Source organism: Brassica rapa, chromosome A09 (assembly GCF_000309985.2).
Source record: "Brassica rapa cultivar Chiifu-401-42 chromosome A09, CAAS_Brap_v3.01, whole genome shotgun sequence".
NCBI classification, from domain to species: domain Eukaryota; kingdom Viridiplantae; phylum Streptophyta; class Magnoliopsida; order Brassicales; family Brassicaceae; genus Brassica; species Brassica rapa.
In genome coordinates this window covers 35,827,224-35,841,543 of record NC_024803.2, presented here as the reverse complement: position 1 = coordinate 35,841,543, position 14,320 = coordinate 35,827,224, and the positions used below count along the sequence as shown (strand labels likewise).

At 36.4% G+C, this 14,320-nt stretch overlaps 1 protein-coding gene and 1 long non-coding RNA gene across 2 annotated transcripts; both read left to right on the top strand.

The window, feature by feature from the left end:
* The first annotated feature begins 5,042 nt into the window (after positions 1 to 5,042).
* LOC103841570 (sigma factor binding protein 1, chloroplastic) lies at positions 5,043 to 6,133 on the top strand. The gene has a single exon (XM_009118122.2). The coding sequence runs from the start codon at positions 5,433 to 5,435 to the stop codon at positions 5,880 to 5,882; it is 450 nt and encodes a 149-aa protein (XP_009116370.1). The 5' UTR covers positions 5,043 to 5,432; the 3' UTR covers positions 5,883 to 6,133.
* Positions 6,134 to 8,467: 2,334 nt separating this feature from the next.
* LOC103842314 lies at positions 8,468 to 9,803 on the top strand. The gene is made up of 2 exons (XR_004450836.1): positions 8,468 to 8,929; positions 9,019 to 9,803. It is a non-coding gene; the product is annotated as an uncharacterized LOC103842314 (long non-coding RNA).
* The last annotated feature ends 4,517 nt before the right edge of the window (positions 9,804 to 14,320 follow it).

Genomic DNA, 14,320 nt, shown 5'->3' with positions numbered 1-14,320 from the left:
GTCTTATAACTTCCAAATTTTTTTTTAAAAAGGTTACATATATATAGCCCCAAATTTATAGAAGACAAATTATATGAAATTATACTAAATTGTTTATATAACCTTTCAAAATCTCTTAACGGCCATGCTTGATTATTACACAAGAGACCAATAATAATATAGAAGAAATCTTTGGCCATTTTCGATTTGAAGTGTGGATAACCAGTGGTGGAGCTAGCTTAGTGGCATGTGGGTCAAATGACCCATGTGATTTTGTAAAAAAAATTATATGTATTTTTAAAAATTTAGAGAATTAAGCTTGCTGACCTTTGTAAAATACAAGTGTTATGAGTTTGGCTCATGTAAAATAATTTTCTCCTTCCGCCACTGAGGATAACCTAGCTTTTGCACTGGTTAAATTGCGCTTAGAGGTGCTTTTCATAACATAGTCTTGTTTAATAATTCATACACCTATATTTATTGTCTAACGGAGGAGGGATGGAGTAATAATCAGATTTAGATACACTTACTGATGTTACAAAAAAAAAAAAAAAAAAAAAAAAGATACACTTACTGTAACTCTGTTTCTCTTTCATAGGCCTTTTAATATTCGACATGCTTGCATTGGACCGACATGATAAATCTTTCAACAGTATGAATTGTCACATAACTAACATTTGTCTATCCAATGTCATTGCCAAAGAACTATATATGAGCTAACACACAACTATGAAATTCTGTTTCTTGGACCATGTATAAAATGGATAGATTTTATTTTGGTAAAATAAAATTGAGGGGGTGTTGCATAACACAATCGATATTTTATATTATATGGTCAAAGACTAATTATTTTTTGGGATATATATTTGTAAAACTTTGCCCATACTCCGTACCCGAAGTTTTCAACTGTTCTAAATTACGTCATAACGATCGCGTATGCATGGTTGTAATAATAATGCTAATATAGTACGATGTTGATTTTAAGAAATTCAACTTTGTTCCACCAGTTTCTGCAACTTTCTTAAGAAAATCTACGTTGAATGTGGACACTTTTCTATTATCCTTTTGTAAATTTGATTTAATCCAACTTACACCTTTTTTTTTGTGAAACATCCAACTTACACCTAGCGGGAAAGAAAAAGAACTACAACACCATTTTTCCACAAGGAACACAAAAGTCTTTTGGGACGTTTACTTGGAAGTCAACACACGTGCTCACTGCCCTCTCAAAATTCACCACGTATAGTATCCAGAGATATTTTATTACAAGTTTTATAAGACCCATGAATTAATGCTTTTTTTTTTTGAGAAAGGACCCATGAGTTAATGTTAGTTCAACACTTCAACCAATTCTACAAAAGGTAATATCACTTTGAGTCTTCTGTAGATTAGGCTATAACTAAAATTATCTATGTCAAACTTAAGATTGAAAAGACTTATGAGATTAAGCTCCAATACATTCGAATTTCTTATTTGTTATGAAAATATATAAATACTTACTTTATATTCTGGAGAACTATAAATACATTGAAAGAATAAACAATATGGAGTTGGATTATGTAACTAAAATAAATAAAATATGAGGAGAAAATAATTACTAATTTATTAATTACTAATTAAATGACTGTGGAGAAAATAAATAAAATATGAAGAAGAAAATATATATTCGTGGTACTCTTACAACTTTATTCGACAAAGAGATAAGTAGGTAATTAATAAATTTATCAGGAGAACTGGAAAGATGGCTCTACGTACACGTGACTTGACTTTCTTTCGAAGATCTTTAAAAGATGCTTATCATATCCTCTCGTAGCCTACTAATAAGTTCGTGACAAAAAAAAAAGCCTACTAATAAGTAAGCTTTTGATAACTTTTCTTGTTCAAGAGTCATGTATATTGACTTTTGAAAACGTTGGGGATCCAGCGGTCGGTCGGCGCGTGAGCGTCCGTGCCGTCGCCGGAACCCTTTTTTCTTCAGATAAAATCAGGCTTTGTTTTCTCTTCTTTTTATCCGGATTTCGCCTGTCGAAGCTTTGGTTAGCCATCAACCGACGTGGTTCTGGTACTGGAGTCACGACGCGGTCGCAGGAAGGATGGAGAGGTTAAGTAGTTCGAGTTCTATTTCTGAGAGACGGAGGCTCTCACAGATCCGTCGCCGCCGGTCTTTTGTCTCCGTGGCGGGGAAGCTTCTTTAGTTCTGCCGTCGTCGGCTCTAGTCTCCGAGGGGTGAAAGCTATCACAGCTTTGCGTCGCCGGGTTTCGTCCTCTAGTCTTTTAGGGTTTAGTCTTTTTAGTTTGATTTTATTTCTGTGCTTTAGTCTTGGTTTCGGTTGTTTGTGTCCTCATTGGAGAAGAGTGAAGCTTTCCGGTGGAAAGGGTGATGATGCATGCGATGGGTGTTTGCGGTGAACGGTGGTGGATGAGATCTCGCCAAAACGATCGATTCTCTCCGATATTAGAAGCCCAAAGATGTTTGCGGTGAAGATTGGCGGAGCTTTAGAGTTCCGGTTTGGTCGGGAGATCCAAAGTCTGGATCTCCGGCGATGATGAGAAGCAGTGGTGATGAGACGCCCTCGCGACACGTGTTCCTTTGTAGTTGAAGATGACAACATGTGTCCTCGCATCGAAAAGTCAGATATGCGAGGTGGCTGCTCTCAAGTCCGTGATAAGTTTAGGGTTTTTTCAAGTTGGGTCGTAAGTTTTTGGCCCAATTGGATAATGAATTTTAGTCCGGTTGATTTTTAGGCTTTTTATGTAATTTGTTCTGGGCTTGGCCCGTCTCCTTTAATATTAAAAACATATTGACGGAAAAAAAAATATTGACTTTTGAAAGCTTCATCGATTTGTTTTCCTTATCAATTATCATACGGATTTCCACCGTAATTTATACGCTAATTAAAGATTAATCACTCATGTATAGAGATTAAGGACCCACACTAATTAAAGATTTTGTTTCTAATTAGGACAGATTGATAGTGACTAGTGAGACCACACTGCTGCTACTTGCTTTCTTCCCACTTGCCCACCTGGACCCCTCACATTTCTTTTTCTTTTCTTAATTCGTTCGTATCATAATTAATATTTTCTTTATTTCAATATTTCATAATAATCCTATACTTCATAATATAAGATTTAAAAATAGATAAACTATTGTCTCAAAATGTAAGATATTAGAAATTGTTTAACCAATTATATTTTATATTCTTGTGATAATTGATTAGATTATTTTAAATTATATTTTAAAAATGTTTTTGAAGAAAAGTGAATTTATTAATTTATACGATTTTAGGCAAAACATCATATTATATTATGAAACAATGGATTATATTTAATAATTTTATCCATTTTAATGAAATTGGCAGATATTTTTGTTTATAATTGTACATTTTAAATATTTACTCATTCTTATCAAAACATTTGTATTCAGAAACACACAAACATACATTTCATTTTAACATAGCAATTTGCAATTAATACTTGGAAACATATATTTTAATTTTGAAAAGGGTTAACTAAATAATTAGAACTAGATTTTGACCCGCGCTTTGAAAGCGCGGGTTTATTTTTGTTTTTTTTTTCAATTGACAAATATTTAGTAAATGTCACATTTTCATATATTTGTGTTTTATTTTATAAAAGACTTAAAAATTTTATTTTATTTATCGTATTTCATTTAATGTTAAAAAAATTAAACTTTATTTTTTTAATGAATTAAGTTGGTATAACTCTGATAAATTAATTTTATTATGGGGTTAATATTTTAATTAAAAAATTATATACTTTTAATAAAGATTTATCCTTTTCAATAAAAAAAGCAATTATTTTTATGAATGCTTAAATTATATTAAGAAAAGAAAAAAAATAATAATTAAGAATAGTTGAAAAAAAATTATTTGAACTTGGACTCAATGGCCCAAAGGAAAAAAAAAGTGAGAATTGAATCTGATTTTTTAATAGGCCCAAATGGCCCAAGAGAGATTTGATTTGGGATGGATCTAAAAATAATGACCCAATATAGATTTGTTATTAATATTACTTAATTACCCTTAATGAAACATGGAATGTTAGTGAAGGAAACATGCCCCTAAGGTAATTATGACAATAGGATCCTGCTTTAATAGTATAGATACACACACTTGTATTCTTTTCTTTTCCCTTTTTGCTATAACATGGAATGCAAGATTAAAAAGACAAAGAAATATGTGATTTATATTTTATTGAAATATACGACTCACGGTTATTAACAAGTTAAGTACTCATAAAGCATAAGAGCATCTCCAATAGAATAAAAATCTCAATTTAGAAGCTCTCACAGTAATAAAATAGAATAAGGAAATATTGATTAACTCAATTTATCTTGGTTTAAAAAGCCTCCACTGGTAATGCTGTAAGGTGGATATTTATTTGTAAAAACAATCTGATAGGTGGCAAAATCTTAATTAAGTGTAATGTAGTTTCATGTGCTATTCAAACAAAATAATAATTTTAGTGTTATTTGTTTAATTTAAGCACACATGTGTTTCAAGTTACAAAGTATCACACTTAACTTGTTAACAAATCTTTCACTGCATCATTTGCATTTAACTATCTGCTATCTGTCAGCATATACGATGGTTAGAACCCGAGTACTATCCTATAGCTGTGTGTTATACAGTTGAAAGCGCAGAGCCTTTACACTAAAACATTTAAAACACAGTAATAGGTGGGGTGGGTTCCAAGTACAACAAAAGAAACCATTACGTGAAAAAAGATCAATGCAATGTATCACACAACCACCTGTCAAAAACTTAGAAATAATGGTGTCTCCTCTTCCCGAATCTGTTTGACTATTGAAGGGCAAACGAACCTGTACAAAATGAAAAAAAGTTACTCGAATCACGGATGAGGTGCTTTTTTCCCCCAAAAAAATATCAAAATTTTCCACTATAATGACTGGTTGCGTGACGTCATCTCGAATGCTATACGGTGATGTCATAAAAGACGTCATTTTTCTTGTGAAAGTGGTATTCACGTGGAGGAGCTTCAACGATTAGCTCCATGAGCCGCCTCCTGATCGCCTTGGTCACCACTCAACTTCCCTTCATCTTTTGTAACTCATCACGCGACTATTTAAGCGCTTGGACACACGCTGCACTATCCAACTGTAGATACTTCGAGCTCCACCTATCCGAAGCCATGTAAGATCCACGCGCCGTCCTCCATTTCGTTTGTTTCCTTTTCTCCACAACCTCTCTTGCTTCGTTTCTCCTTCTCATTAACTTCCACGCTCCTTCCAAAAAGCAAAATCATTTAATAAAAAAAAATTAAAAAACGAAAAAAATAAAAGGTTTATTATATATATGAAGCTAGAGATTAACTGAAAGGATAAACAAAAGACATAAACTCATCAGTTTGTCCAAACAAACAAACAAAAAGACACAAACTCATCTAGATTCTCTCACCGGAAACACAACATGGACTCATCGACGTTTCTCGCCGCCACAAGCTTAGACCAGGGAAAACCATTTCCGGTTTCGAGACAGCTATCAAAGCAAAAGAAGAAGACGGCTTCAGCCAACAAAGCCATCAAAGTGCGTTACATATCAAACCCCATGAAAGTCAAAACATGTGCTTCCAAGTTTAGAGAGCTCGTACAAGAGCTCACTGGCCAAGACGCTGTCGATCAACCGGAGCCCGTGTTCTCCCCCTCCACCGTCTCCGACCTCAGCCCTTCCCCGCCGCCGCCGGAGAATCTTGCGCCACGTGTTCTTGAGCAAGAGCCGTTCGATGATCGGGTGTGTGAGTACTTTGAGCCGTTGGATGGTGAAGAGATGTTTTTGCCTCAGATGTCGGCAGGTTTTTCTGGATTTTTTTCTAATGGGTTTTACAATGTGAATGACTTTGGAAGAATCGATTCTGTGTGACGATCTTCAGAGTCTTTAGGGTTTTCATCAAGTACATATATAAAAATTATGAAATCCATACATGATTTAGCAAAAAATAAACTGATACATGGGTATATTAATTAGTAAGGTTTGTGAAGCAAATTATAAGAGTTAAGTCACTTGTAAAAAAATTAAATAGATCTTTTGATGTATTTTTTTTTGTTCAGTGCCTTTTCATCAAAACTTTGGTATGTACGACTACGAAGTAATTTTTTTAATTTAGTTATGAATCTACTGTGATCCATGATAAAAAATTAAGAACACAACCTTCCATTAATCTATATCTTCTAAACATTCACAAATCAGTCCAGTACTATATCACACTTTCACATTCATTGTACTGACCCCTTAAAGAGAGATGATTAAGATATGAAACAACTTTCAATAATTTTGTTACAAATGCTTGTGTTCGCTCATCAGTACTGTACCAGCTAATCTTAATGAATTTTCTAGATTTATCAACATTTTAATCACCAAGAATCCATCTGAAACAAAAAGTGAATATGTTGGGTGTTACATTCCAAGATCCTGTTGTCATGACCTGCATTATATTTTTTTTCTTCAAAATGTGATGTACGTACGTTAGAACTTTTATACCATTTTCGTGGCCATTGCTTCTTGTACAAAGCATACTTATAGGGTTCCTTTGAGCATAAGAAACGACTTTGGCTGTAATCAGAATAGCTTTCTTGCTTGACTTCCCTGGATAAATACACTTGGACGAGAGAACAACAGAGATATATAGATATAGAATCTGAAATTTATCTGTGTTACTTACATTAAGACAACACTCAAACTTAAATACTTATTTTACCTAACATAACCGAGAGTAATCGTTTGTAACTTCCAAAAACTGAACACAAAAACCAACAAGGCATGTTACAATTAACACGCACACCCATTACATACACACTTGAAACTTATATATAATTATTATAAGATATGACCAAAGTGTGTTTCAAAAAAAAAAGAGATATGACCACTCAATTATATATAAACGAATAAGATCAGTACAAACTTGCAGTTTAGTGTGCCTAATTAAACCACAAACCTTTGCTTCATTTCTGGAACTCACTTGACATAACTTCCTTGCTTATAATCTCTCCCTTTCGACAGCAGATTCTATATGTGTAGTATAACGAACGTTTCAAGGATAAATAAACTAGAGAATCGTCAAGGTGTCGAAGGAGATGGTGAGGTGTAGTAGTTCTTAATAAAAGTGATGTCACAAGGAGATGTGCTATTTATATCATATTTTCTCACACACAAAGCCCTCCATATCAGTAAATTCTTTACTAAAAATGGCTATTTCTAATCTCTTAGCCACCATCAATGCCGTCAGTTTCTTCTCCGGCAAACCAGACCACTTCTTGGCTCGTCCATTGTCACAAACGACTCGAAGAATACAAACTTCTTGCTGTTATCGCGAGCCGTCGTTAAAACCTTGGACACCTATTACGATGTCTGAGGTTGAGACAGATACAAAGAGTGACAGTCACAGAGTTGGCATTTTTCGTTTCCTACAAGGGAAGAGCTATTTGATTACAGGTGCAACAGGGTTTCTTGCTAAAGGTAATAAAACCCTAAAAACAGAGTTTCGTCTTCCATAAGTAAACTGATATTTCGATTTGGAAACACATCGTATGTTGCAGTGTTGATTGAGAAATTGGTGAGAGCAAGTCCTGAGATTGGTAAGATATTTATTCTAATGAAAACTGAAGATCAAGAATCTGCTAACAAGAGACTATATGATGAGGTTCTATTTTTTTTTTTTTTTTTTTTTTTTTTTTTGATATATATATATATATATATTAAATAAGCAACCCGAAACGGGGACCGGAACAGACCTCCGGTAAATCGTTGGATAAACAGGGGAACTTAAAAATAGATTAGGCTATATAACTAAAGTTCTAGGAGAATTAAAACAAAAATACAATGGAAGGGAAAAAATCTAGAGCTCAAGGAATCGGGTATGACTCCCATCCTTGCTAAAGATCCACGGCCAACAATGTCAACTTCACCGAGGTGGAATCGACCACTGCATCTTCATTTTACCCTCAAAACAGCGCCGACACACAGATCCAAGTACCACCCGACACTTCCTTCTTCGATCCGACTGACCTAGAATCTCGGCGTCAGAGACAGATCGCACCGTTGAGGTGAACCGCCATCCTCAAACAAATCTATCTCATTCACCTAGAGCTACATCAGAAAAAGGCGTAACCCACCATTCCGGCATACAAAAAACGCTCCTCTAAGCCTACTCGAAAGGTACCGGATCCCCACCAACGTAAGTGCTATCCTCGAAACACCATACATCAGCTAAAACCCGAGCTGTCCGAGCAAAGCCATGGAAGAAAACGCCTCTTGAACCCGGATACCACGCCCAACGCCATGGAGAATTGGGAACGCCGACTCCAAACTCACCCACCAAAGGCCTCTTCTTTGAAGGTGAAGCACAAATTCCGATAACTGAAATGAAAACTTACTAAACGCCGGGAGCGAAAACAGATTGAAAGGAAGCAACGAACTCCTAAGGATGCATAACCGAGACCTGCTGCAAGCCGGAAGAGCACAACCACCGGAGCCACTCGCAAAGAGAAAACCACCGGAGCTAGGATGTTATGTTCCACACATGAACCCGAGCCTCTTCCTAGCCGCGACTAACTGGAAAGGATGAAGACTCGACATGGCCAATCACTGAGAACCAGAGATAATGACCGGCTTGAACCCGGGTCGAGAGCAAAGAGAACTGAAACGGAACAGCCGAGAGCAGGAGACCCGGTTTCGACGGTGATTCTCCGCGACGAAACACCCTGAAAGCAAACTTGGAACGCCGTGGCCGGAGAAGAAGCAAGGAGGAATCGCCCCAAACACGGGAGAGGAACAGAGCCATAGACGACACGCCCCTGAACTCCGATCTGGAGCAACACGCGCCGCCACCAAACTCGTCGGAACGACACGCGCCGTTAACCGAAACGAACTTGCACGCACCTTTGTGGAGAGCCCACTCCGAACCTCCTGAGGTTCTATTTTATAGTCTCGTATCCTTGAGCTCTTTATCCACTTTTTTCTGTCTGTTTCTCCAGTTTCATATCATTGCTAATATACGCAGATCATAAGCTCGGATCTTTTCAGACTTATAAAGCAAACGCACGGGAGCTCTTACGAAGCTTTCATGAATAGCAAGTTGATTCCAGTAGTTGGAGATATTGGAGAAGACAATCTTGGCATAACATCTCAAATGGCATGCAATATTAGTGATGAGATTGATGTCATCATAAGTTGTGCTGGTCGTACAACATTTGACAATAGGTTTTGTTTCCCTGTTTCTTTTTCTTGCCAACCAAGTTTTGGTTTCTTAATTTTTCTTTTAATCCAAACAAACCAAAACAGATATGACTCTGCTTTAAACGTCAATGCTCTTGGACCTGGTAGACTATAAGCTTCAGAAAGGGATGCAAGAAACTGGAACTTTTTCTCCATATTTCAACTGGTAAGAAGAGTCTATGTTTGGTCAAGAATGTTTCTTTAACGGGAAGTCTCACAAGCTGGCTTTCTTTTTTTTATAGCTTATGTGACTGGTAATGAAGAAGGAACTATACTAGAGACTCCTCTCTGCATTGGAGAAAACATAACTTCTCACAAACATTGAAACCGAGATGAAACTAGCTTCAGAAGCTTTAAGAAAGTTCTATGGCAGAGAAGAAATCAAGAAACTGAAAGAACTTGGCATGGAAAGGTGATGATCAATGATAAAAAAAAACATTCACATGCTCATGTACTACTATCATAAATTTTTTAAAATATTTTGACTAACCAGAGCTCAATATTATGGCTGGGAAAACACTTGCACATTCACAAAAGCTATGGGTGAGTGTGTAATTCACAACCAACGAGGAGATCTGCCTGTGCTGATCATAAGGCCTAGTGTTATAGAAAGCTCTTACACGGAACCTTTCCCTGGCTGGCTCCAAGGAAAAAGGTTAAATATTTTCTTTCTCAAAGACAAAAAAAAGGACATGATTAACTCTTTTTAGTACATTTTTATTTGTCTTTTAAAAATAAAAAATCAGGATGAATGCTCCAATAATAATAATAAGTAATTATTTATTTGAGAGAAAGTAGAGAGAGAAAAAGTAGATCTAAAGCTTGGGTCCGGCGAGTGGCCGGTGCGTGTGTGTGTGTGCCGTCGCCGGAGCCCCTAGAGATACTCTTAAGATGTGGGGTTTGCGCTTCTCCTTCGTCTCCTCTATCTTCCGCTTTGTCTGAGCTCTGGTTCAGGTCCCTTCCGCGGCGGATATGTTTTTGGAGTAAAGACGCGGTCGTTATGAGGTGTGGCGCGGTGAAGCTAATCGTTTCTTAGTCAGCTGATGTTTCTTTTCCGGGAGGGGAGGCTTCTACAGCTCCGTCGCCGCCGGCTTTGTCTCTGGGAGGTGGACGCTTCTTCAGATCCGCCGTCGTCGGTTTTGTTTTCGGGGGGTGAAGGCTTTCTCAGTCTTGCGTCGCCGGCTTTAGTTGGTCTCAGTTATTTGGATCGGTATTGGATCCCGTTGGTGCTTTGAGTGTGTTGCTTGGTTCGTGGTTCCAAGTGGTCCACGGCTTTGTTCTGTCAGATGAGCTCTCGATTGGATCGATGAAGCTCTCTGAAGGGAAGACAAAGCGTGGAAGAGAACAGTTAGTTTCGATGGAGGCTTTTCGGTGTTTCTGAGCTCGAGGTTTGCGGTGGTGCAGCTCCGGCGACGTTTCGAGATGGTGGCGGTCAAGTGGAGTGGCTGTCAAGTCGTGGCGGAAGAGACGCGTGTCGTGCTGATGAGGTCTTATTCTTCCACGCGTCTGGCTTTCTTGACGCACTGGTCTACCGAAGTCGGCCGAGTCTGGTTTGGGCCTCAGACCTGTTAACTTGTAGTTGTGGCCCTTAGGATTTGGGTTTGTTGTTGGGTTGTTTGTATGGTTGGGCCTCGGGCCGTGTTTTGTTGGGTTTATTCCCATTTTTAATATTAAAATAAAAACTGACGGAAAAAAAAGAGTGCTCCAATAATACTGGCATATGGAAAAGACAGCTGACATGTGGGGAGATTATCAAATCTTCTTGTGACATTATTATACCTGTTGATATGGTAAATTTATCAGACCCACCATGCATGATAAACCAAACCGAATAAGACATTCATTTAAGTTAACCGCAAAAGCTTTTTGTGAAAACCGATCAGACCCATGCATCGAACGCCAAGTGCCCAAGACCTTTTAATATAATAATGGCATGAATAAAGTTTAGTGAATTAAATCACCAAATCAACCGTTCAATTTAATCAAACCAATTGGTTTCGATTACAATAACACACCGGTTCTCTGATAAACCTAACTGGTTTATCGTCTCTCTCTGTTTTCGTCCTCTGTTTCCTCAAAAGCTTGCACGATCTTCTCTGTTCTGTTTTTGATCGGACAGCTGCTATTATCATGGTCGGAACTCTTCTAGGCTTGCATGGACAATGGGCAGGAGACGAACTCGAGTGTTCTGATCACTACACAACTTAACTCCTTTCTCGTCTCTCTGTTCATCAATTTCTTCACAAAAATTTCAACCTTTTCTTTTTGGGTTCATCACTGCTACTATTGTTGCTTCCAACTCGAAGAAACAGAAGAGCAAACCAAGTTGCAATGTGATGTAGCGGAAGCTTTATAAGCTAAGACTAGAGATCCGTTGATTCTTAGAATACCCGGAAAACTAGGATAATCACAAAGATCTTATTTAGTTTAAGATAGTACTATCCAATTGTTCTCCTGAGTTCCCACACTTCTCGTAAACATGCCGTCTTTTAGGAGATTGAAGTGGCCGCATATGTGGACATCTTCAATAGGTATCGTGCGTTGAGTTGTATGCATGATGACGTCTTTTGATAGCTGATCTCTGATGAAGTTGCAATTATCTTCATCATAGGTATCAAAAACTGGATCACCAACAATATATACGTAAACCTTTTCTTCGCTTTCAGAAAACAAGTTTTCTTTTGCGAAAAAATAGATTTTCCTCTTCAACATGATTTCAGAATCGTTCTTCGATTAAAAAAAACAAAGACACGCAGCTTTGATACCAAACTGATGTAGCGGAAGCTTTATAAGATAGGACTAGAGATCCGTTGATTCTTAGAATACCCGGAAAACTAGGATAATCACAAAGATCTTATTTAGTCTAAGAATGCCTAAGATCAATGTCTTCTTAAATTTGTTGAGATCACCAATGATCTAGCCGAAAACAAGGATTAAAGAGAAATCTCTTAACTTTTATTAATCAAATCATAAACTCATAAACTGAATACAAACTTAAACCTAGACGGCTATATATAATAAAACCATCAAAACCCTAACACATAAAGATAATTATCTAAAATAACTAATAAAATAAATGATAAGATATTTAGAATATTTCTAAATATTCTCTTTTCATCACAATGCTAGCTCAGATAGAGCTGCCTGTAGAGCTGGATTCTTTCTACTGGACAGATATTTAGAATATTTCTAAATATTCTCTCTTCATCACAATGCTAGCTCAGGTAGAGCTGCCTGTAGAGCTGTCTGGATTCTTTCAACTGGATTCTTTCTAGACAGATGTTTTAATATATTACAAGACATATGTTTTTTTTATTGTACTAGCTTTGATTTAAACCTCTTCAAAAGTCAATGTAGATGTTACCACAGGAACCGTTCAAACTAAAAGTGTTTGTTCTGTTTCTATTGATGCGAGAAACATGGCACCAACTCTCTCTCTCTCTCTCTCTCTCTCTCTCTCTCTCTCTCTCTCTCTTTTCCATCACTTCCTTTTGTTCCCTTTCTTGATTTCACTGAACATATAGACATGAATGAATCAAGAAGAATCAGATTTGGTTTCTCATTTTTACCGGTAGCTTCAGATGATGGTGTGCCCAAGAAAGAAAAGAATCAGTGGCTTTGCAAAAGATCCAGATGAATCCAGCAGGATCACGCATTAATTCTTTTGTGGTTTGTAAGATTGTTTTTTATATTCTCAACAAGAACACTAAGAATCTGAAAGACTCAAACTTGAAAGGTATAAACATCATCACCCTCTTTCATCTAATACTAAATTCTAATATCTTCTTTCTTTTGCGTCACCACTCAAACCCAAAGAAGTGTGAGTCTTGAAAGAAGTGTGGCTCTCCGTGGTCAAGCCCAATGACGCAACATGTACCTGACAAGGTGTCTCTTCATTCTGTAATAAAACAAGACAGAACAAGTGTCAATAACCACCTCATTAACAAATATTGCACTAAACTAAAACTCAGAGGCAAGAGATTAAACAAATGCATATTTATCATTCATATCACTTTATATTTTCACAACCATTTGATCAATCATATGTCAACTTTAAGAACCTTAAAAATTCTAATACCAATAATTTGAATCTCAACATAATATGGAAAATCAATGTTATAGTTATGAGTAACGATGCATTTATATTCTTAGTAATATCTATCAATAAAATTCTTTTCTTTTCCACGTCTATCAATCTTTATTTAGATGGAGCATGAGTTTCAACTCATTTTGACAAAATAATTGTGATTTTGTATTAAATCGACTAATACTAATTGGTTATATTTTCCTTTACAACAATATATAAGTTTAAAAGTTCTACCATAATTTTTATTTATTTTATTAGATTGTTCTAAATATGAAAATAGAGAGAAAGAGTCACAGAAAAGATAGAAAGTATCAATATTTTGTCAATGGAATATATTATGTAGAATAGTGAAGGTTATGTGAATTTTTTCCCCACAATTTATGTAGAATAGAACAGATTCCTCTGGTTAATTTGCCGGCCCCAAACCTTCAGATTCAGGAGGTCAACAACGAAGGTATTGGATCTATTGATTTTAGTTAGTTGGATCTCATCGATCGAATCTGATAATAATGTCAATATATCGGATAATGCTAGTAAACAGTATATCATTTAGTTGAATCTCATATCTTGCTTTCAAGTAATAAGGTCAATATATCGATAATGCTAGTAAACAGTATCATCGTTCACAGAAGTAGATATTACAATTAATAATCAGAATTGCAACAAATGTAATTTTTACAGGTGTAGACGATGTACTCCTCGGTTCATTCGATCAGTGGATCTCTGCACATGGATGTGACACAATCTTCAACAACGCAGGACTCTTTCAAGTATATCTACATATATAAAATTAGGTTTGTATTAGACGCAAAACAACAATTCATCTTAATTTATTGTTAAAACATCGAAGCTGTGTGCACAAGAAATTATAAAAAAGAATATTCACAACGGGTTAGATAAACAGATTGTGAATTGATCTTCCAAAATTTCAGATCATCAACCCATAACTGATACCAATTAACACTGAGGGAGTTTGGCGTGTGGATAATAAATCCATGCT